This window comes from Haliaeetus leucocephalus, unplaced genomic scaffold (assembly GCF_000737465.1).
Source record: "Haliaeetus leucocephalus isolate CR32 unplaced genomic scaffold, Haliaeetus_leucocephalus-4.0 Scaffold217, whole genome shotgun sequence".
In the NCBI taxonomy this organism is placed as follows: domain Eukaryota; kingdom Metazoa; phylum Chordata; class Aves; order Accipitriformes; family Accipitridae; genus Haliaeetus; species Haliaeetus leucocephalus.
Window position 1 is genome coordinate 4,586,345 of NW_010972653.1, and position 23,245 is coordinate 4,609,589.

Below are 23,245 nucleotides of genomic sequence, written 5' to 3' on the forward strand. Positions count from 1 at the left end.
CAGCAGTAACATTTTATCTTCAATGTAACTAATGCAACAAATATGGTATTCTTTCCCTCACATGACACAGCTGGAGCAGTATGGTCATCAGCTTCAAGAAAATAAACATCAGTCACTCCTCACTGATGCATATTCTAGTTTATGTGTATTGTATAAATAGAATCTAGTGTGATTTAATGTGTCTGCATATTTATGTTAGCCAAATATTCTTTTTGTAACAGAAAACAGCATTACACTGCAAGCAAGGTTGAATTTTTTTCTTTCACAGAAAGAGTAGAAATTTGTTAAACCATCACTTTTTCTTCTACATGAATTAGCAAAGCAGTTCAAATATTATGCATAAAATTGCTCAGCTACCAAATCAAAATGCCTTATACACTCTGAAAAAGTATGGTGATGTTTCTAGCAGGCTAAAACTTTGATTTTTATAAGTCTTTTCTGTAAGTAAATTTGATAAACATTAGTTTTAGAAACTAATTTCACTTTTCAGCTATATTTCAACTTTCAGATACAAAGGCGTATACAGTATGTCAGAAGTAAGGCGTTTAACTTCACAGAACCACAGAAACATTGGTCAGAAGGGACCCCTGGAGGTCATCCAGTCCAACTTCATGCTTGAAGCAGATGATTGCCAACACTAGATCAAGTCAGCCATAACTGTTTAACCGTCTTGAAAAACTCTGGGACGGAGATTCCGCAGCATCTCAGGGTTACCTGTACCAGTGCTGCACTACACCTACAAATCTGACAGAATTAAAATGACCACTCATTCATGCTATCATTTAGTTTGAAATACTAACAGCACAAACAACCCTGGATTAGCTATTTATTAAGTTATAAATAAACACATCACAGGTTTTAATTGTGGAGAACTTTCAGGGACCACCTTTTCTGGTGGAAGCTACTGTGTGTGGTACGTTAGGAAAAGAGATCTTAACTACTGTTAAGGATAAAAACCACAAAACTGACAGCCTCTTACTGAAGAGAAGGGTTGGTTTGGTTTTATTCTGCATAATAAATGGACTGAAATAGGCCTTTAACAAAACTGAATTAAAATAGGATGCAGTTAGCATATTCATCCATTTATTCAATTATTAATGAGATACTTAAGGTGTGGCTATTTTTAGAGATGCAACCATCTCAGCTTGGCAACCTGCAAAGCCCACTGATTGTCTTTCAGAAAATCCATACCACATTTCTTCCATCTTTAAGTAAAAAGATACTTGCATTTTCTTTAAACTTTCAAGAGAGCATAATCAGTCTGGGTTGTTAAACATTAATTTCTTCCTCTTTGTGTTTGTCTAATCCTGGTATCTCCAAAGTGGGCACGCACCTTGCCCAAAGCAGCAATGTTCATGTGAAAAGGAAGACTTAGGGAGGACTCACCACTGCATACTGCAGCTGGATAAAGGATTGCACTTATATTCATTACTATTGAAGGCACAGAGAAATCATAAATTGGCCCCCTGACACCGCAGATAAGGTCCGCAGCACTAAAAGTTAGAAAACCTCTACTTACAGAATTAGTATCCTACCTACGTTGCTATCACTCTTGACATGCAAAACCAGAATTTATTGAAACAGAACAAGTGTGAAACAAAGCAGCTGTTCCCAAACTTTTGGAGTGCTAACTAACCACAATCACATCTTAAAATCTCTCCTGGACCACTTTGCCTTCCTATTATTAAACTCTTAACTGAGAATACTACAAAGCAGCTGCAAAACATGTACCATAGCCCCACAGATCACAAGCTGGCAGAGACCACAGCTTGTGAACCACTGTTTTAGCCATATTGAAATACAATATACATGGAATCCCATGATGCCATTTTCAGTGTTTCAGAGAACAATTAGACTTTAAAATATATTTTAAAAGGGAAAAAAAAAAGGGGGGGGTTTCCTAGCTACAAGCACATTTGAGAATCATTTGGCATATGGTCTCTTGATGTCTACATTTTAAGTAAAGTACCGCATTGTGTAAAGGCAGACCATTTGGAAAACATTATCAACTGATCTGCAGTATTGCTTTTAGCATGCACAGTTAAGTCTTAAGGCTGTCACAAGCAGGTAGCAAAAACAGTATCTACAGCTTGTGTCTGGACAAATAAGGAAAAAAAAAAAAGAGATGAAAGAGGAGATTTCATTATCTTGGAGGAGAGCAAATTGCACTAGAAGTATCCGTTCTTTATGACACAAAACAAAAAAAAAAAATCCGTACAGTAAAAACCTGAGATGCATCATTCACCAGCATCAAAGTTCACATTCTAGCCAAAATAATGTTTCAAATAAAACTACTCCATTTTGACAAAATCCTCAGTGTTCTTGGCCCAGTAACAATCTTGAAACTCAGCACATTCTGTGGATAAGATGTCTTTACTGAAAATCACTGACTTCAGTAAGATGGGCACTACACACTGTAGCCTGTATTTTCAACTTGCACACTTACCTTAATCCAAATAGCTATCCTTGATGCATGGTACTTCTCAAATTGAGAAAGACTGCCAGAATCTGGCCATCTTATTTCATTTGCTTTCTATTTAGATTACTCATCATTTATTTCCTCAGAAAAGTGTTACCATGTCAAAACAACAGGCTGGAATAAATCAACACAGTTCAATTGACTTTGATAGCTACACTGATTTACAACAGCTGAGGGTCTAGACCAGTAATTAACTCTTAAACAAACAGTTGTTGGTCAAGGAAGGGGAAAGAGGAAAAATCATTTGCTCCTTCAGAGAAAGGAATTTTGACATATGGATTGCAATCCCTGTCCATGTCGCCAGATGATGTCATGAATGGTGAGCACCTTCAGCTCCCTTACTTGCAGGGGGTCCTGATAAGATGAAAGATTACTTCAGTGATGCAGAAAAGATACAGAACCACTTTACAATCTTATGGCATGTTTAACTGCAGCTCCAACATCACTCCACTTTTATTTGACCTTGAATAATGGAAATGTATGGCACAGTTTGAGGAGCTGGGTGAAGAGCTAAAAACGCAACTCCTGTTCCTAGTAAGACTCCTCCTTGTCATCTGGAAACGTGACTAAGTTTGAAAAGCATTTCTAAATTTGCTCACAGCAAAAAAATACAATGCTCACAACATCACAGATTCCAGCTGAACTGCCAACAGCAAAAGCCAAGTGGTGTCCTTTCGATACAACCTAACTCATTCTTTGAGCTGAGGCCAAAGGTTTGGAGATGCAGTTAAGATGAGGCTGGATGCACATCCTGAGTTTCAAAAGGCGGTAGAGGTTCTCTCCAGTAGGTGAACTGACTGTAGGTATCAGAACAAGGGAAGTCTGAAGAATGGCTTCTTTTCAGCAAAGGGAAAATGTGATCTACCACTTCACATAGTCTGACATAGCTGGAAAATAAACAAATAAAAAGAATGCTGAACCATTTCAGATCTTCTTACTTGAATTTTTCTAAGTCCTCAACTACTAAGCCATGGCTACTCTTACACAGACAAGTCACCCTCCTCAAATGAATAAAACTAAACTTGATTTTGGTGCCTAGCTTCCAGAAAGGATTCACAGTTCAGATAAGAAATCCTTTCATTCTAAGCACTGATACTTACTTAGTAAGAAACAGATGCCATTTTCTGCCCAGATCACCTGCTAAAATATTCCAGCCCCATATTTTGCTTCTCCATTTCTGTCCAGCTTGGCTCAAGCAGCTCCCTGCTCAATCAATTATTTGTATTTTATACACATATGGCTCCCCTTCAATTATGGACACTCTTAATATTACTCAAGGCCATTTCCATTCAGTGTTAGGTGCTACACTGCCTAAACATCTTGCTGGCAGCCCTCAGCCCTATCTTCAGATTTTTTTTTCTGGCTTTTCTAGATAGGAGCTCCAGGAAAAGGAAATTTTGAAAAGGCCATGAAAAGGCAGATGGCTTCAGGAAACTAGCTAGTCTCATTTTTATGCAGACTAGATTGTACGCTGATAATTCCTTCACATGATTACAGTAGATGGAATATATTAAACTAAAGACTAAACAATTTCTTTTTTTGTCAGTTTTTTTTGACAGTTTAACTGAAGGAAAGTGGAAAGTCTGTATTTTATTCTAAATTTTTTGTGTTTTGTTTGAAATATCCTAAGGAATCTCTCATTAGAAAAATCAAGTGCATCTTTGGGCAACTTGAGTCATAAATTAGAACAGCAAATTGATTGAGTCTATAAGGTGTCAGAGATAAGAGATTACTTACGATGAGATGTTTGTCTTTGCATGCTCTTGTATAAGCTCTCCTTTGGGATTAACTGTAAATATCCTGTTTAAAGAAACCCCCACCTGTTTGTATGAATAAACATCCTAAACAGAAGAGGAAGGTAAAAAAAAAAAGAAAATAAAAATAATTATTCTGCCTTTGCACAATAATGTTTATTCTTGCTGGAATATATTAAACGGAAGAATGTATTTGCACAGTATTGGTACTAAGATTACCTAGTTATTCCCCATTATGTTACAAACAAGGTCAGTCTGACAAAATGCTCATGAAACAGACAGTTTGCAGCTAGGTAAGGAGTTTGCCACTTCAGTTTATAGTATTGATCAAAATCATGTTCATTTTTTCAGTAACTTCCTTTGACACAAAAATAACATTCAATAAAAAACTAATGATACTTGGCGTAAAAGCATTTGGACTTTCATTTTTCTTTCAGAGAATATTTCATTCCCTGAGTGCGTTGCACCAACTATCTTGCAACAGTGTATGGAGGTTAAACTGACACTTAAAATAGTGATTAGTTTGTAAGGACAAGGTCACAAAAGGAAGTCATAACAACTGTGTCTACATTAAAACCTCTGGAAATATCTCTTAGCTCCTGAGTTCGAATTTGTGCCATATCCATATATTGACTCCACGCCAGAGCAACGAGGAAAGAAGGGAAAGCAAGGAGTATATGCCAAAATAGCAGCAGTGAGCCCCAGCAGATAATGCAGATGCAACTCTGGGAAGTACAACTATAAGTATGAATTAAGAATGTCTTCTAAGAAATTCAAATTGTTAAGGAAAGCAATGAGTAAGTTTTGATCTGAAGAAAATCTTGACAAAAGCAAAGATGAAAATAACTCCCAGAAGATCAGAGCAAAAACAAGCTTCTATTTTACTAATAGAAATCATGGGTTTAAAAGCTGAAGTCGTGAGATTGGTATGTTAATGAAAAAATAAAGATTATTTTTATGTCTATATTGTAAATACTGTTCAAAAAAAATTAAGTAACTGAACAAAAGTGAACAGCAGTCACTTCAAGAATTCTGCATCGTGGCAGTCCATGCACTATCTACATGTTTGCAACATCCACAAGTACTAAAATTTCACTGAGTTTGTTCTGGGAAAAAAACCAAACCAAAACAAAACAAGCAGTGCAGAAAATTGAGAAAGTAATGATCCTGATCTTCACAAAAGCACAGCTCACACCTGAAGACTGCACTCAAACAGGAGAGGAGTGAGTTGCCAGCAATTCCTTTAGAAATATTAACTTACTGCTTTACTTGAAATTTCATTGAAGTATGCATGAAAATAAGGATTTTATTTTATTTCCCTGAGGTTCAAAAAAATGGAACCAGAGGCAGACATCATCCATAATACAAAACCACAAAAGTGTTTAAAAAGTTATTTCAGAACCATATGTCTAAAGGTACCTTGATAATGGAAATTAAGCTCCATATGATATAACAACTTAATATAGGAAATGGACAGTGAGGTCCTCCTGTCCCCTCTGACATAATGCTTTTAAAAATGTAATTTGCTAAAAGATGAAGCTGAAAAAGTTTCTGCTCATAAATGTCAGCAACCCTAACAAAAATTTGAGACAAACGTAGAAACAAAGTCCCATCAGAAAGGCTTGCTGAATCCTCTCAAATGTAGCTACCAGCATCCATGTTTTCAGTGCCAAAATACCTTGCCAGGCACCTCTGTCCAACGTTTAGGCATCTGAATTGCCCAGTCTGTGTTCATATTCACACTGGCAATGGCCAGTGTCCACATTCATACTGATAATTTCCCCAACTATGAATGTTTCTGCTAGTGAACGTATCTCAGCTCTTACAGCGCTGAGCAGCTAGGGCTGGAATCCATGGTCCTCAGGCACTTCAGTTAGAAGCCTTTAGCTCTCCTGGAGTCAGTGGAGAAAGATGGCCATCTAGCACCTGAATTACTCTCCAGGCATGTCCCATTTCTCTCCACCAACTAAAGAAAGAGGTAACCAACCAAAGTGTTCTCTTGCTAATCCTGTTAGGAAATATGAATGGTCAAGGACCATTCTCTTCAGACCGAATGGCATAGCCAGCATACAGACATACAATTAAGTGGGTTTAGCTTCCAAAGCAGGGTGGATACACCCAAGCTGCATGCCAATGGTCCTTACCCATAAACTCCACACTGGTGTTACCAGGTTTCTTGTTACATGTTACTATGCTACACACCAGTTTCTACAGGAAATAGCACCTGCCAATACAGAGCTGGAAGAAGTACTGAACGCTCTGTGGGGCTCCTGGGCACAAATAAGGGGCTCATCTGCCTAGTTTAGTTAGCATCTAAACTTAGGTGCCCAGTGAAACTGTAAACATCTAAAGAAGGAGGTTTTCTACATATCCCCTTCTGGAAGTGGGATGCTTTCAAAGATTTGGAGGAGTGAAACAAAGCCTCTGTCCTTCCTTAAGCACCTATAATGATATTTACACTAGTAAACTAAACAGTGTGAGTGCCCATTCTCAGACATGAAAGTCCCTTGACATTGTATCCGTATTATTAAACTCTCTATACCCCTCCCCTCAAAAAAAAACAACAAACAAACCAAAACAAAACCCAAACCACAACATAAAACAATCCCCCACAGCCCCACATAACACACCCCCCCCCCAATATGGCTCTATCAGATGCCCATTGGGAGGAGTCTATTCCACAAGCTAACACAGCAACCATATCCAGAAATTGCCTGGAAGACTGCTAGCTGCCTGTGTCAAAACAGTCTCTTGGATCATGCTAACAATTTAAAAGAAGGGATAATCACATGCCAGGGTCCCTGTTTCTGCTGTAGCCCCTGAGACTGTCTCCTTTTCTGGATGCATAAAGGTATTCTTTGGGCTAGGACAGGAGTAAGAAAAGCCTATAGCCCAATTACACAGCCTTCAAATGGGTGACAGATACCTGTCTCCCCCTCTCTGTGTCAAATAACGTATCACTTTCCCTGCAAAGTAGAATCTTTTGATTTCAGTGGGACATCCAAGTTCTTTTCACTGTACTTTGAGTTTAAAGTCTAAGTTCCACCTCTATTCATCCAGAAGATTTTCTGTCTGTCCAGAGGTATCTCAGTGACACTGTATCAGTGTGGAGTAAAGAGAGATCAGTGTTTTCACACAAGCTTAAGGATTTTTTACATAGTTAGGATTTCAACCAGTATTTACTGTTATGCTAACTTATGCAGATATAATATAGTTACTTTGCTGCTCTTCCATCTCTGTTTGCATCCTACATTGTGAGGTCTTTGAGGAAGAATCTTTACATTTTCCTTTGTACAGGGCCTAATAAAATATTCTTAACTCACATTTAAAGCTTCTAGGTTCTGATGCAACAGAACTATGAAATAACAGCAACTTTTCTGTTCTCAATAGAAATAAATTCAGCTATTACTTACAGCAGGTCTGTTTCCAAAAGCAGCATAAAAGGGTTCTGTATTAGGATAAAACAAATTTTTTATGTCTGTCAAGCATTGAACTTTAAATTTTTCTGGCTTCTTTTCTATCACCTCCCTGAAATGATAAAAAAGGGAGGCTGAATAAGTACACATGAAATACAGCACAAACCATTTTATTTTCTTTATTCTATATTTTTCACCTAGCTGGATACTCCTATAGAGTCCCCACGCTTCTCCAACAAATCTTCATTTGGAAATCACATTGCCCATGAAGACAAAATAGCATTCCTAAGCTTACATAACGGGCACAGTAAATAAATCCTCTGAAACAAGGGAACTTCTACTGAAACCTATGTGGTAAAGATGGTTACTGAGCAAGGATGGTTGATTACAGGGAGTAGCTGCTAAATAAAGACTTATGAAACATAAGTTGTCATCAAGTAAACTGCTTCCTAAGAATTGCAGAATGATTCATAGATTATATTAGCCTTCACTGTGTATAATGGGGGTTTTGGGGGGTTTTTTGTTGTTGTTGTTTTTTAATTAAAAGGATTGCAGTTACCATATGTGCTATAAGCACCTCAGCCTGTCAAAATACTTCTACAGTCAGGGTCCTCCATCACTGCTAATTAGCAGAAGTTAAGGAAAAAAAGGAATCTTTTATTTCTCTTCAGTTGCTCCTTACAGAATACAGAATTAGTTAATGAACGGAAGAGTTCTCATCTCTCGGCAAAAGCCCTTTCACAACAGCTTCTCTTGGCAAGAAGGCTGAACAGGTGGCAGAGTCTGTAGTTCCCATAACATAGGAAGATGCCAGCATGACACAAAAGCCCTTAAGAAGCTCAGAATCCCACATCCTAGCACCAACACATATGTCAAGGAAGATGCGAATAGTATAGAAGCTTCATGGGAGTAATATAGCCCTTTGGAACAGCAGCTCCATGTATAAATCAATGTTTGAGAACGTGCAAAAAAGGAATAAAACCATCTTTCCTCAGTCTCCATACACCATAGCCCTCAAAATCACAATAATTACATCTATGGATAACAAGGAAGTCATTTATTGCCCACACATCACAACAGTTACAATAGTGCACACTGAAAGATGGGCATTCTTTAGTCTAAACAAGATACCAAAAAGAGTATCACTTTAAATATATTTCTAGATATGAGGAGTATAAGATAACAGGAACTATCCTTTCACTGCATTTATTATTTAATCAAAGAAGTGCACTGTAATACCTCCACAGTCTCTTATATTTAGAACACAACTGTTAAGACAGCCTGTAGCATGTCACTCAATCAGGAGAGCATCTGAACAACCTTCCATTAAAAATTCTAATGAAATATATCCTGTCACAGCAGCTTTTAACAGCTTAAAATATTTTCAGTAATCACTTGACACACTTCACTGCATTAAGAAGAAGGTATGATATTCATAATCTGTGCTATTATTATTCACTTATTACAGTTCAACACCTAGAAAGAACAACATTGACCACACAGAATACCACAGCGCAGTCAGGAGTGTAAAAAGTTCGTTTCATTTTTACATTAATTTCTTCAAAACCCACCAAGTAATGTTCTTCCACAAAAACATATTTATGCCAGTTGGAACACTTTACAAGTCAAGACAAGAGCGACTGTTATTAGTATGTGAACATTTTTCCCATAGCTAAATATTAACACACCATGTTAAACACACGAAGTCAACAGGCAGTACCTATTAGTAAACAGTGAACACAGATGTATATTGAGCATGTCTAAGAGATAAACTAAGTAACATGACTATCTATTCAATTTTGGTCTAACAAAATTTCTTCTTAATTAAATTTTGCACCAATATGTAAGAAAAAAACATTATGAATGATTTCAAGCACTCCCATAAAAAAAGCTGAGAATTCAGCCTCCACCACCCTCTTTTCTTTCTGCATAAAAGTGAAATTGCATTACCTGTGGAAAGCTGAGAATAAGCTGCTTGGACTCAGCAACACTGGCCCTTGAGGCAGCACAGTTCCTCGTTCATTGACCCAGTGCAAGTATCCTCTGGTCATGTCTGCCATTCCAATAGCACGTGCTGAGCAATACAAAAATTTATATCCATTTCTGTGAACAGAAATAAAAGAAGAAATTACTGTAAAAATAAAGCAGGTATTTTGACATTAATAGTTTTGTGGGTTTATTTTACATGAATCAAATCATGACTGTTAAACAGACTTACATTTAAGCTAGACTTATTTAAAAGGAATAAAAACATTTATGCCAGAAACTTGGATAATTCAAATCTGTCTAGCTCCCCTGCAGTTAGTGATTTACACCTAAAGAGGGCTCATTTATCTCTGGTCTTCGCATGACTTATGACTTCTTATGGTTTTCTATCCTTCCCTGCATAGTGGAACCATACTCCCTAGAATTAACTGAAATGACACCTGCTAAGAGGAAAGCACCTGACATAAAGCAGACAATGGTGTATTAGCGTTTGCTGTATTAATAGTGTTGTATTCCTGCCTCTTGGACCTCTGCAAAAAAAAAAAAGACTAGTCTGTGCAGCAGTAACATATTCCTTCAAGTCGGAGCAAATCTGAACTTCAAAACACGTTATGAGAAGTAATCTTTGACTTGACACTGAAATAAAAGTTTCAGCAGAAGTCACAGGTTACCCTTGGTTCTGTTCATGATAGTCCAATGATGTTAGTTCAACTTAATAGCAATTTACTTTGCAAGTCCTATAAAGAAATTATTGTTCATAAAATAAAGAAATACTGTATTCAGTGCACGCACAGTCATTAAATCTAACTATTGAACATTTATATGGTGTTCAGCTGTAATATCTAGCCACTACATAATTAACTTGGTAATTTGAAAAACAACATGACTCAAATCTACTTTCCCCCCACTATGTTTATGACCACCAAAGCCCTAACAATTGACAATGCTGGCAGCCATAGACATAAAAACTGCAATTAAAAAAATTAATTAACTTTTTCACCAAATGTAATGCAGAGGTTATACACAGAACTAAATACTACTCAGCATGTGAATTCCCAGGCTGTCCTGTCTTTTCTGTGACCACATATGTCTATACAGAACAAAAGCACAGACAAGTCTCTCTGGCATAATTTAGATTCCATCATCCGTAATTTGTAATTCATCATCTGTGTAAAACAAAAAGCAATAAACGAACCTTAGCATAACCCTAGTACACAGAACAAATCCGATTAACTAGAAAGACAGTTGTGATATGTACCAGAGGCTTTTCAAACACTTCTGGTAATTTGAATATATAAGAACAGCTGAATTTAATGTAATAAAAGAAAACCAATTTTATTTTCTGTGTAAAGCAGAAATATCAACCTGAACAGAGAGCAATCAGTAATCCTCCTTGTAAAAGTTAAAATCAGATACTTTATCTGATCCCATTCAGACATCAATTAATTTTTCTCCTCACTTCCTTTCTTCTCTCAATTGCTAATCACAAAACTCACCATGCTCAGTCTTTGATCCTCCAGTGTGCGCAGTGGCTTGACTACATTGCAAAATGTATCCAGGGAACCAACAGTACACCTGTACTCTTGCACTAGCCTTGCTCACCTAGAAGCATTCCCACACATCACCCCACATGAGTTGGTACAGTCTGATTGTTTTTATCCTGTTCATATTCATCAGAGGAAATATCCCCAGGTTTTTTGGAATATATAGTTCTAGGCCATACCAGGATACTCTCCAAGTTAATGACATTAACTGACCTAAAGCACAGCTGATATACTGTTGCCTAGTATTTCTTCAATAGGTAATGGAAAAAACAGTTTTTTCAAAACATCATTAGATCTCAGGGATATCGAGCTACTTTTTGAAGATGCCTGTCTTTCTCCATGAATTACACAGAGTGTACAAGCCACAAGCAAACATGATGAATCCAGGTCTTTCCACCCACAGTGGCACAGAAGGTATTTATTACTGTGGATCAACAGGCACCAGTGCAGGTCAACTATTGAGCTATAATATAGCAGCTCACACACACTGGTGTTGCCAGGTAAAAGCCTGTTCCTCAGGCTCTTCACAGCATACATCTTACTGACTTTCAATGCCTTTAAATTGCACTTTAAGCGATGTTTCCTTATCACCTACTCTCAAAATTAACCAATGACACAAAAATATTTTAAGACTGATCCTTCCTAACTTTGCTATTTAACAATGGAATAACAACAAATATTTATATGCAGAAATAACAAAATAAATTGTATAATCATCAGTAGTAAAGATCACCGTTGATGTCTTTGAAGCTTATCGTTGTTTATACAACAAATAAAACAAGAATATTAGCAGTGAGTATCCAAAATGGGTCTGTTTCTACTCAAGATAAGACATTGTGTTGTGCTTTAACGGTGTGATTATCTTGCTTCACTAGAAGCCTGATGTTTAGATAGTTCAAGTCTAAGCTGTTTCACTGAACTCCCTTTCTACTCACTGGAAAGGGAGGGAACTCTCCCAAACGGATTCATCCCATGTGTTTTAGATTCCATCCCTGCATGACTCCAGGCAAGTCAAGTTTGGCAAGAACAACTCCACATACAGTGACCAGCCTAGGCTAAACAGTCCTTATGCATTTTACAATCTCCTCAACAAGGAGAGAAGGGAAGGTGTATTAGCATCTTATGAATTAACACTGCTGCAACTCCCAGTTAGCAAGAGTTCCAGTTGTGCTGCAGCTGCACAACTCATTCAAATTACTACAGTTTTTGGAACTAACTGTAACTGTCCATTTGGGATGGCTGGAAGAACAATCACTACTCATTGATAGGGGGCTTTTGATACCACAAAGCAGGTTTTGCTCTGGATATCATACAGCAGATGTTTACACTATGTAAGCACCACTGAAGTGACGAGGTATTGATGAAATTGTCACCCTTACAGGTTAAGACAAGCCTGGAGAAATTCTAATTTTTATGTGCAAATGAATAAACAAACAAGCCACAGATGCATGAACAGATTTACTGAATACTCACTGGCTCACTTTATGGTACAACTTTGCGATACCTTGGTGCGTCCAGTCTTTGCCAAGAGTTGGCAAAATATGACCTAAAGTATCCGACCTGAATAAAGGAAAAACAATATAACTGAACTGAAAAAAACCCAATACTTATAATAACTGTTGAGGCTAATACAAACCCCACTAACTTATTTGGCTAGCGGCAAAGGAAAATAAGATTTTCTGTAAGGTACTGATCATGATCAGAAGGAGGTGATTTTATTCTCCCCTTTTTTTTTTTTTTGAGATAGGCTGACATCAGTGTTATCAACATTCTTCTCATACCAAACTCAGAATCATAGCACTGTACCAGCTACTAGGAAGACAACTAACTCTATCCCAGCTAAAACCAGGACACATGTCCATCCTTGGCCACATTGTTTTAATTACTCTTGTGCCCCAGGACTTGTCTTCATGGATAAGCTCACGACCCACAAGTTAACATGGAAGTTACAGCATATAGGCTATCAATCAGACCTGTGTAGTAGGCCAGCCAGTAATAAGCATGCTTTTTGAGGTTTACATTAAATGTTTTCTAAATAAACCAAACCTACCCATAAGGGAAGTTTATGGGAAATTGCAAGTATGAGGTGTCACATTCTAGCTTACTTCAAACCAACTTCTCCACATAAAGCTGGAAGTTGGTCATGTATAAAGTATTATGGTTTCAATGTATTTTCCTCTTTACATGAGAGAAAATTATTTACACTATAATAACACCTAGAAATTCAAACAAATGAGCACCTCACTTGACTAAGCATTATGCAGATACACAGCAAGAAAACCACACCCTGAATATCTTGCATCTTAGAGAGGAAAACACCGGGCACTGGCTTAGGATGGATTTGCAATGATATTGTAAGGTGAAGTGATTCAGTAACTGTCTGGCCACCTCAACAGCAGAGAGAAGAATAGATCCCATTCACTCTACTGAAGCTTAAGAAAACAAAGCGGGGGGGATATTAATTTATATTGGCACCAAAAAAAACATTTGCCCTACAATGGATAAATCACAAGGAAGAAAAGAGTTCCAGTTTAAATCAAGTATTTTAATTCACCCCAGACTGCTCTTGGAAATTGCTTTTCCTTGTTCTTTTTTCTAATTAGATATAGCTAGGTTTGGTTTTGAAAGAAATTGATTCTGAAACAAATCTAAGCATTTCATTTTAAAAGGTCAAAAGACAATGCTTGTATTTTTATTATGTGTTTCCATGTTCCACACAATTGTCTTCCCCAGGGTTAAATAAATAAATAAAAATCAGCAAGTAAATGAATCATTTTGGTCACTCCAAAGTTGTGGGTTTTACCCAAAGCACTAATCTGAAACTTTCCATCAAATTCTAATTCTGACATTGATTTTAGAGTCTTACCTTCTAAATAATAATGCCTCTCACTGGAATGCCCCAATAATGCCTTTTAAAACAGAATTCACGTGTTTTTTCCTTTTAATGTAGCCAGTGTACTTCATAAGTGTGATGCAGCAAAAAGGTTAAGATTTTGCAGAAGGTCCTCCAATACTACTGTAAATACTATCATGAAACACCAATAGGTGACAAACAATGGGCACACATAGCACGTGACTTTATTAAATTAATAATTCAGCTAATGATTCCTGCATTGCTTGAAAGCCAAATAAAAAAAACCAAACACACACCCCACACATGCAAAACACTAGAATATGATAATTCTGTGACTCAAAATTCCCTGTTAATTACTTTTTCCTTTAGTCTAAAGGACTATCTGTCCTTGCAGATAAAGCCTCTCCCTGTTCATGAACTCACCGTGTGATTGTTCCATCAATATCAGAAATAACTACTTTATCATCCCAATTCCATAGGTAAATCGTGCCTTCGCAGCGGCAAGTGCCTTGATACTGTGTTGTAACACTAAAGGTCACATCATTTGGGCCATTCTTCAGCTTTAAGCTTTTCTGCAAGGTATTATCAGCAAGATAATCAACAAACTGAGCATGTGAAACTGACGCAGTGCAAACACAAAGCCACAGATGATCATTGCCTTGGTCACACTGAATCTTATTGCTTTCAGCAGAGCTATTGTCTAAATAATGATAGCAGAGGAGCAGAGGTTTGCCCTGTGTGGTATACATTAGACGCCGATTTATAGAGCAGAACAAAACAAACAAACAAACAAATCTGTTTCACAGTCAGCAATTAAAAAAGAAAAAAAAAGGAAAAAAATCCCCCAAAGGTCACATAAACAATAACAAATTATGGAATAGGGACTATCTATAGGGGTTTTCCATTCTGAGATATAGATACATATGCAGAGAGAAATGTGGGTAACAAGGAGTTCCATGAACTCTAATTAAATGTTTATATGGGGATTTGTGTTCTGTGGTATTACATCTCTTTCCTATAATAACGCACCTCTCATACCATATGACCTATTACCCTTCAGTCTCCACTGAATTTCCTTAAGTCTCCCACTTCCCTGCTCTTCTCTCCCACTGTCTCCTGTGTCATTTAGCGACACACTGGGCAAGAGACTACTGATTTGATTCTATTTGTGGACCTAACTATTCATTTTCACAAAACCTGCAGGAGTTTAATACTTTGTCCCTTTTTCTTAGTTATATTTCACTGCAACTGTTCAGCAAGTTAAAAAGTGACAAGGAGGTGAGAATGCAGAACAACTGATGGGTAACTGGTGAGCCTCATCCACTGTTTCATCAAGAAACCAATCTGAAAGTAGTTTTAGCTTCAGCTGATTTCTGCAAGGTTTCTAAATCTGAGAAGTATCAATATATTTGTGTAACCCTTGCTTTCTGTTTGCTACAGAAAATTACCAATACATCCCATCTGTCTCTTGGGAAAAACTCTACATTTCTTACAAAACTATTCAGGCAGTGAGTGACGGGCTGTTTCATGCTGTACGCCTTGAGTGGGCTTCCTTCAGAAAATTAATTGGGTGTAGATAAGACAACAAAGAGTATTTCCCTAAAGTAGCCATTTTTCCAGATCAAATTGGAATGTGCAGAACACAGAACTGTGACAGTTTTGTCACCACTAGTCAAAACACCTCTGTCACAGAGGAAGAAAACTGGCTCCAAAGAAATTAATAGCCTGGCCTCATAGTAAATCTGCAAGCAGCTCTTTCAGAAGTTACTAACAGAAAACCGTATTTATGTAAAATGTGACTGTCTGCCTATAAATGAGGGGAAAGGAAAGGAGAGGAGGAAAAAAGAAAACAGAGAAGAGAGGCCTGTGGGTTAACATATACACGTTATACATAATACAAAAAGCACGTGGTTCCAGTACACTTATTCAGGTGACAAATACATAATTTGCAATTTAATTTTGGTATTTTTCTAAATGGGATCCCATGTCTCCCAATCTCTGAACCCCAGCACTTGCTGCAAGGTACAAAATTCATGCTTAATACTGAAAAGAGAAGGGAAAAGGGTTTTTTTTGAAAAATATAACGAGAGAGAGAATTAAATACAAGACATAAGAGCTAATCAAGCTTTGCAAGCCTGAATAACAGTATTGTTCATGTTGTATTAGAAATGACGTTTCAGGACAAGGATGTAAAATTAACTCACAAGTTGGTCAGAAGTGAGTCGAAGTGTTTTTTTGTAACTGATTCCAGACAATAATGAGAGATGACTTGAGTTGGTTTGTAATGACCCGAGGTTTTGTTTGGCAGCTCTAGGGTCTTCATCACTTGAAGAAGATTCATCTTTTATTCTGGAACATTGAACACACAGAAAATGATGTTATCATGTCAGTAAATGCATCTTAGTATCCATTAAAAATGCATTAACAGTGAGTCACCAAGTAAGTCATTGATTCTCTGCTCATAAGTACTGTCCCACAGGAGGTCATTCACATCATGACTTGAAATATATCAATGAAGTGCCGCATTTTCATTCATGCATGTTCCCCATTATTCATACTTGGATTGCTCTAGCCATTCATTTGTCTATAAGCTAGTTTTCATTACTTAAATTTAACAGATGTAAATTAACATGCCATATTGACTCAAAAATCTTATAGCAGAAAAAAAAAATACCCATTACATACTGTAACTAAAAAAAAAAAAATCCAGGTGATGGGAATTTTATTATAGAAAGTAACTCCTCCTCCTCTTTCAATGACCAACTTTAGATCATTGGATTATTCTTTTCCAGGATTTGCAGGATTACCCCATTCAGTATATGATGATGAGAAGTCATAAAACCTGAGCTCCTTTACACAATTCTGTTTAAATACGCATCAGTATAATGGGTTTTTTTTCCTGTTACAATCATTTCTTCAGAAATTTGTTAAGGATATTTTTCTTCAGAGAGAAAGTTTTCCTACAGCAAACAAATCTATCACCTTAGTTGGAAGGCAAAATACCCCTTCAGATCCTACAATCAGCATTTGGCCTCTTATTCCAGTCACACCTGGATGTTGTTCGACGTTAGGAGTCTTGACCCAATATCAAGGTACGGCATGTCATGACTAGTAACATTTAAAAGCCTATCTTATCCTTTGTAACATCAGATCTCAAAAGCTTTACTCAACATCCCACTTGTCGCATTTTGCTTGCAAGCAATAAATTCTTAATGACAGATTTCTAAGGTCAGTTAAAATTTAAACAAAGAACACCAATTACAGAATCTAGTCTGCTTGAAGTCTTAATCCCACTTTAAAGCTTATCTTTAAACAACCATGTAAGAAACAGACCTAAATGTCACTTGTCATCCCTAAAATCAGCCTTTCCGATTTATTCTGTGGCTCTCAAACTCAGAGAGGCAACTGAGATAACAGCTAGTCTCCTATAGAATGAGGAATCCTCCTTCCAGCACATTTGCCTGGATTGCAACTGCTGACCTCCAGGAAGAATGACAGCTAATGCCTTTTTGTTTCATAAAGGTGATCCTTGAACTTAACTTAATGAGCATAAAGCATATTTGAATCCGTTCCTTTTCAGCTCTAAAGTGCAGACAGCACACAGTCTTTACAGTAAGACCTGTCTTTACAGTAAGACCTGTATGGACAGAAAAGGGGCAAGGTAGGAGAGCTGTCCCTAGCTAACTCATCCCTCCAAAGCAAGTTAAAACTCATCTTATGGAACCCTCCTGAAGGAGAGATTCTGGCCATACAGTATGATTAGTTTGGAGCACAAGAAGGAAGAGACTTCTGCAATCCTTGAAAGAAGTAATAGAAAACCATGACTATTGCTTGTGAAAAGAACTCTGGAAAGCCTTAGGCCTCCACAAATATGCAGGAACAAATTAAGTTGTCAGGCCATAAATATAAGTAAATCAGAAATTTTAGCAACTAGGATCTGACAACAGCATAGAGTCATCTGTGATGTTCCCTTGAAAACTCTTAGAGAGATACATATAGCTTCAGAGAACTGTTCCAGTTATTGTTTCAAGGGGCTGGAATGTGTATCACGGAGCTGCCAACCAAACCACAGAAACACCAGAGTGTACTCACAAGGTCTGCAACCCTGCCATGAGTAGAGCCTTCCTATCTGCACTTATTTGGCGCAATGAATAACACATAACATATTTCACTGACAGAATATTTCTTTGTTCAAATATAAGAGGTAGCTTGCTTTCATTTTTAAATAGTAACTCCTGCTCATTTCAGATAGAGATAATTTTGGGGGTACCTGTTTGCCATGCTCATCTGTGAAGAGTCTTCTCCAGTAAGTCCACTCCCACTCATACCTTGCTCTGGCTTTGTTTCCTGTAAAAATACAAGTATGAGAAGCTGTGCATCTCCTGTTGGGCAGAGAGCAAATGTTTTTAGAAAAATATCTGAAAACCAAATTCTGTCTTGTACAGATTTGGTAAAAATCAACAGCATGTTTGCTTCCTTTGCTTGTAGGCAAAGTAAAACTTCATGGATTTCTTAAAGAATAAAGGCTGCACAAAGAACTAAAAATTGCAAATATAAAACTCAAAAGGAGAATTAAGATTTATTTTTGCATGGAAGAAGTACAGAAATATCAGATTTCACATCTAGTACTGTTGAAATTCTAGGATCAATCCCATAACTACTCAGTTCATGCACCTCAAATAGCTAGTGAAAAAGCAAAGTATGACTCTGGAGAAGGAAAAAAAAAATACAATTACCTTTCATAGAATCATTGAAATCTTTAATCCAATAAAACTTTCCAAACTGCTTTTACCTTGAGTAGATGCTAAGCTCTATCAGTTTCACCCCATAAGATTTTTAAATAGTGAATGATTTTGAGACACACAAACAATAACACCTCCCCTTATCAATTTATAGCTGCCACAGCTCAAGAGGTAGCCAAATACTTCCACTCAGAGAGAAATTCTAAAAACTTCAAACTGTAAAAACTAAAATCTCATGCTCTGAAGCCCATACCCACAGATCAGTACAATGGTTATTTCATGCAAGGCTAAAAAAAGTTCATTGACTGAGGCACAATCATAAAAATGTATTAGAAGTCATTTTCTCCCCTCAAGTACTAATGCTTCAGTAGTATAAATTAATATGAAGAGGTTTTATTGGCCAACTTTAAAGATTAAATATGTCTAGACAGGAGATCAATATTTCATATAGAGTTTTGCTTTTTTCACTGTTCTTTAATGTTCATCCATGACTTTAAGACTGTTACCACAAACTTTTAATGCTCAGAAAAGAAATTCAGAAAGACTTTAAAATTAATATATAGTCAGTTTTCCATCTGAGGTTTTGCTGAATTTTACAGCTCACACTACTCATAAATACATCTATTCTTCAACTATCAAAAGACAGCTGCAGAAAGGTAGGTAATCTGCACAGAAACGTTAAATTAGTGGCACAGCTCTTGGATTCTAGGTTCCCAAACACAAATTTAATCCATTAGATAATACTGCCTCAGATTTGCATAATGAAAACAAATGCAGAATCGAAACACTGCAGGGAAATGTTTCAGGTAGGGTCTTATCCAAAGCTTTCTGAAGTCAAAAGAAGTCAGACTTTAGACTCTGTTTAAACATCTTTTAATGTGTATATCCTCAGTCAAATTGAATAATGAGTTACTCTCAGAAGCAAAGTTCTGAGGGATGAATACGGAGGTATCCAGCCTTCCCACTTCAACCAGAAGGAAACTCTGCTTGCTTCTTAAACTTACCTCTTTAATAGTGCTGTTCCTCCCTCGCCAGGAAAACCACCACCTTCCACCTTTTTTGGGCATCTTGTCCCTCATTATAGATTCCACAGTGGCCTGTGATAAATGGATGGTAACATAAAAAAAAAACCAAAACAAAGGACAACCTGATATATGTAAATGAAAGAAAGTGCCAAATACACAATTTTAACTGATAATAAATAGAATAAAAGTAAACATACTGTCTGTGGACCATAAATTCTACTAAAGCAAAATCTAATGGTATCCAGAGCTGCTCTGAAGTAACTTAAGCATGAATACTTATGGTATTTTTAAAAGGAAAATGAAAAAGAGATAAAAGCAAAGAAGAAAAAAAAAGCATAAATAGATATTAGTATAATGTCTAGAATGGAGAACCTACTGTTTTTAAGTTGAAGTTATTTAGTGCAAATTATATTAAAAAAAAAGAAAAACATCACTCCCTGAAGGAGCTCTCGTGCAAAACAGTAACAAACCCACATGCAAGACAGATACTCTCATTTAAAAATAACTAAAAAGTTCATATTTAATTACCAATCTGGAAAAAAGCAAAGATGTTACTAGCATTTATGAGTTTAGTATGGTGCTATGAATTTGACTGACAATGTTAGAACTGTTTTTTTTAAACCCAGGCTACTTTTCACTGGTTATGTATACTAGACTTCAGCAGAGAAAAGTTTCTTTCAATACTCATAATGACTGGAGCCTTATGCATTGTAACAAGGAGAGCTGAATTCTTTCACTCAGAGAACAAGCGAAAGACAAAAGGGGAAAATACTACAGTAAAGGTGGCCACAGTGTTTGGTACATCCTGGAATAGCTTAGCTACTGGCTTTCTGGGATGATAGCCTCCACTGTAAGCAAAGTCATGAAAATAAAACTGGGACATTGATTAGTGATTTAAAAAAAAAAAAAAAAAGATTCGAAGAACTCTTAGCAGTTGAGAGGGTTGAATTCAGCTAATGTATGGGACAATGCATCCCTTTTCTCAGTTTTTCCATAGGTTCTCTTCACTATACTGTCTAAAATATATGAGAAACGAAAGAATGACAGAGGAATAAAGTTGTGCAAGTAAGTTGACAACTTTTTAAACAAAAAAAAGAAAAACAAGGACCAGATGGAGCTACTGAGAACTGAATGCCACTTGAGAACAATGAGTACAGTTTAAGGAGGTTCTCAAACATATGGACAACTTCAAGCAGATGTCTTATTGACTTTTAGTGAAATAATTCACATGCATACAATTAGACATGCATTTAAGGGTATTTTGCAGAACATGAGTAATTTTTTTGCAAAGACTCCAGTTTTCAATCACTTCATAGAACCTGTTTTGATAAAGTATCTTAGTATTTCAATTCCTTAGTTCCATTATTACAGCAAATCAAAATTCTAATTAACAAGTCATTACAAAAACCAGTAGGTTGACTGGTAGTGTAAATGAATAATTTTAGTTTCAGAGGTACAGTTCAGCCAAGTAAACCTTCCCAATCATACAGACTGTTCCAACTACATATACTGGCTTCTCCACTAAATTAAAATTGCACTGCCTAGAAAGTTATCAGCATTCAGAATATAAGTTAACCATCAAAAAAACCAAACACTGAATTTCACACTCATAAAAGACTTTTCTTAACTGATAACCTATACAAATGGTATAACCACAATGCTGTTGAAAGAATTGCCATTTCCCTTAACAGAAAAATATTTCATACCACTTCTTTCCCTTTACCCATCATAGGCAAAACACAAAATATCTGGCTCAGGCATCGAAGTGTTTAATTAAAAATGCAGTTACCTTGCATTATCTTTATTGCTAATGAAGACCCAATAGGTATCTATCAAGGTCTGTATCACTCTGTGGAAGTGCCCAACAAATACAGAGTAGGATAACTATACACCTTCTGTAGGCATTTGATTTCCATGGGATGAATTCCACCTTTGATGATTACTAGAATATTTGCAGTAAAGCACAAAACATCTGGCTCTGTGACATCCTTGAAATTCAAGCCAGGTTTACCTGATGTTTGGGACTTTTAGAATCAATTTACTTTACATTGGGATGCTACAGCGCAGCTACGCACGACTGCGTACACAGGAAATGTGGCACTAAGAACGAACACTGGTACAGAATATTCTGGGCTGTGAAGAAATTTTTATTCCGCATTCATGGCAATAGAGATGGCATTTGAATTCACATAGATTAAACCCAAAGACATGTGAAGTGCTGCAAATGGCAGAAGGAAAGTTTAAGTTCCAAAATTTACTAAATCTATGGCTAACCGTGACAAAAAATAGTGCCAGTGCCGATACTACTTCTTTATATACGTTTACAGCAGTGTGTATTTCTGTCCTGAGCATCTGTGTGGCACCAGGTCATGTAAAATTGGACTAAGTTCAACAATGCATTTAATATAAGCCAACATATATAGCTGTCACATAGTTGTAGCTATCTGCACTGTCTACCTGAGTTGGTTATGAACAACCAACCAAGAAATAGAAAACTAGCAAGCTACAGGCCTTCCTTATCTAGTAGTTAAAGCTCACTCACCGACATTAAAATTCCTGGCCTCTATTTTTATTTGATAATATATGCTATATACAGATAAAATGGAAAGCAGTCACCAAGTATTCAGCTACAGCAAATACTAACATGGGTCAATATAATTTATGTTTACAATCCATATTACTGAAGGAAAACAGGAAGTTTTCCTTCTTCAAAATATTTGTAATGATCTTAGATTAGCAAGTAAATACTATTCACAGACCAAATTTAGTCCTGCTTGTTTAGCCTTTAGCATAAGCTAGATGAATGGTTATGTGTGGATAGATATTACTGATGTGCAGATTCTCTTGTACAACAACCCTCTTAATAAATAAACTATAATAATAATAAACGCCTTAATAAATGGCAGAACGTCACAACTCCTCTGACCAACCTTCATGTTCAATCTCACCTTTGGCAAAGGTTTCTGGAAAGCCTGCATTGCCAGCAGAAGGGGACCAGCTGTTGTCCAGTTGTAGTACCTGGTCATGCAACAGAGACAATTACTGCATTTTGTAATCCCAAGGTTCCAATTCACAATCTACCTAGTATTTATCATCTGGCAGGTTAAAGCCAAAGCCATGAAGCCTCTTTAGCACAGGTCAAACTCTGGCCTGCATCACTAATAGCAGACCCACCTTATTCCACAGTACGTTCACAGTTATTTATGGCATGTACTTTTCAAGGTGTGCAAGGGAAGCTAGGTCCTTAAGTAGAAGGGTATGTGTTGTACGTTCCTCATGTTGTTACTATACCTCATTATCACAGCATGAGCTACATTTTTCACAAGCTGTTTTCACTGTTTTTCCATCAAGGAACTACACAAAAGTTCAGGGCTGTAGTCTGTAGGATATCAAGTTTTTGCTATTATGTGCTGAATGTGGGTCAACTCTTGTTACAGACAGTAGG

General features: G+C 36.9%; 1 protein-coding gene across 2 annotated transcripts in view; it reads right to left on the bottom strand.

The window, feature by feature from the left end:
- Positions 1–2,658: 2,658 nt before the first annotated feature.
- LPIN1 (lipin 1) overlaps positions 2,659–23,245 on the bottom strand; it is a 38,088-nt gene continuing 17,501 nt past the window's right edge. For both annotated transcript variants that reach the window (XM_010566659.1, XM_010566658.1), the window contains 10 exons: positions 22,749–22,818; positions 19,780–19,872; positions 18,304–18,380; positions 16,238–16,382; positions 14,457–14,605; positions 12,653–12,739; positions 9,600–9,752; positions 7,647–7,761; positions 4,217–4,320; positions 2,659–3,366 (listed from right to left, as the gene is read on the bottom strand). In XM_010566659.1, coding sequence (XP_010564961.1) covers positions 3,207–3,366; positions 4,217–4,320; positions 7,647–7,761; positions 9,600–9,752; positions 12,653–12,739; positions 14,457–14,605; positions 16,238–16,382; positions 18,304–18,380; positions 19,780–19,872; positions 22,749–22,818 — 1,153 coding nt within the window. In that variant the 3' untranslated portion in view covers positions 2,659–3,206. The remainder of the gene's footprint in view (positions 3,367–4,216; positions 4,321–7,646; positions 7,762–9,599; positions 9,753–12,652; positions 12,740–14,456; positions 14,606–16,237; positions 16,383–18,303; positions 18,381–19,779; positions 19,873–22,748; positions 22,819–23,245) is intronic.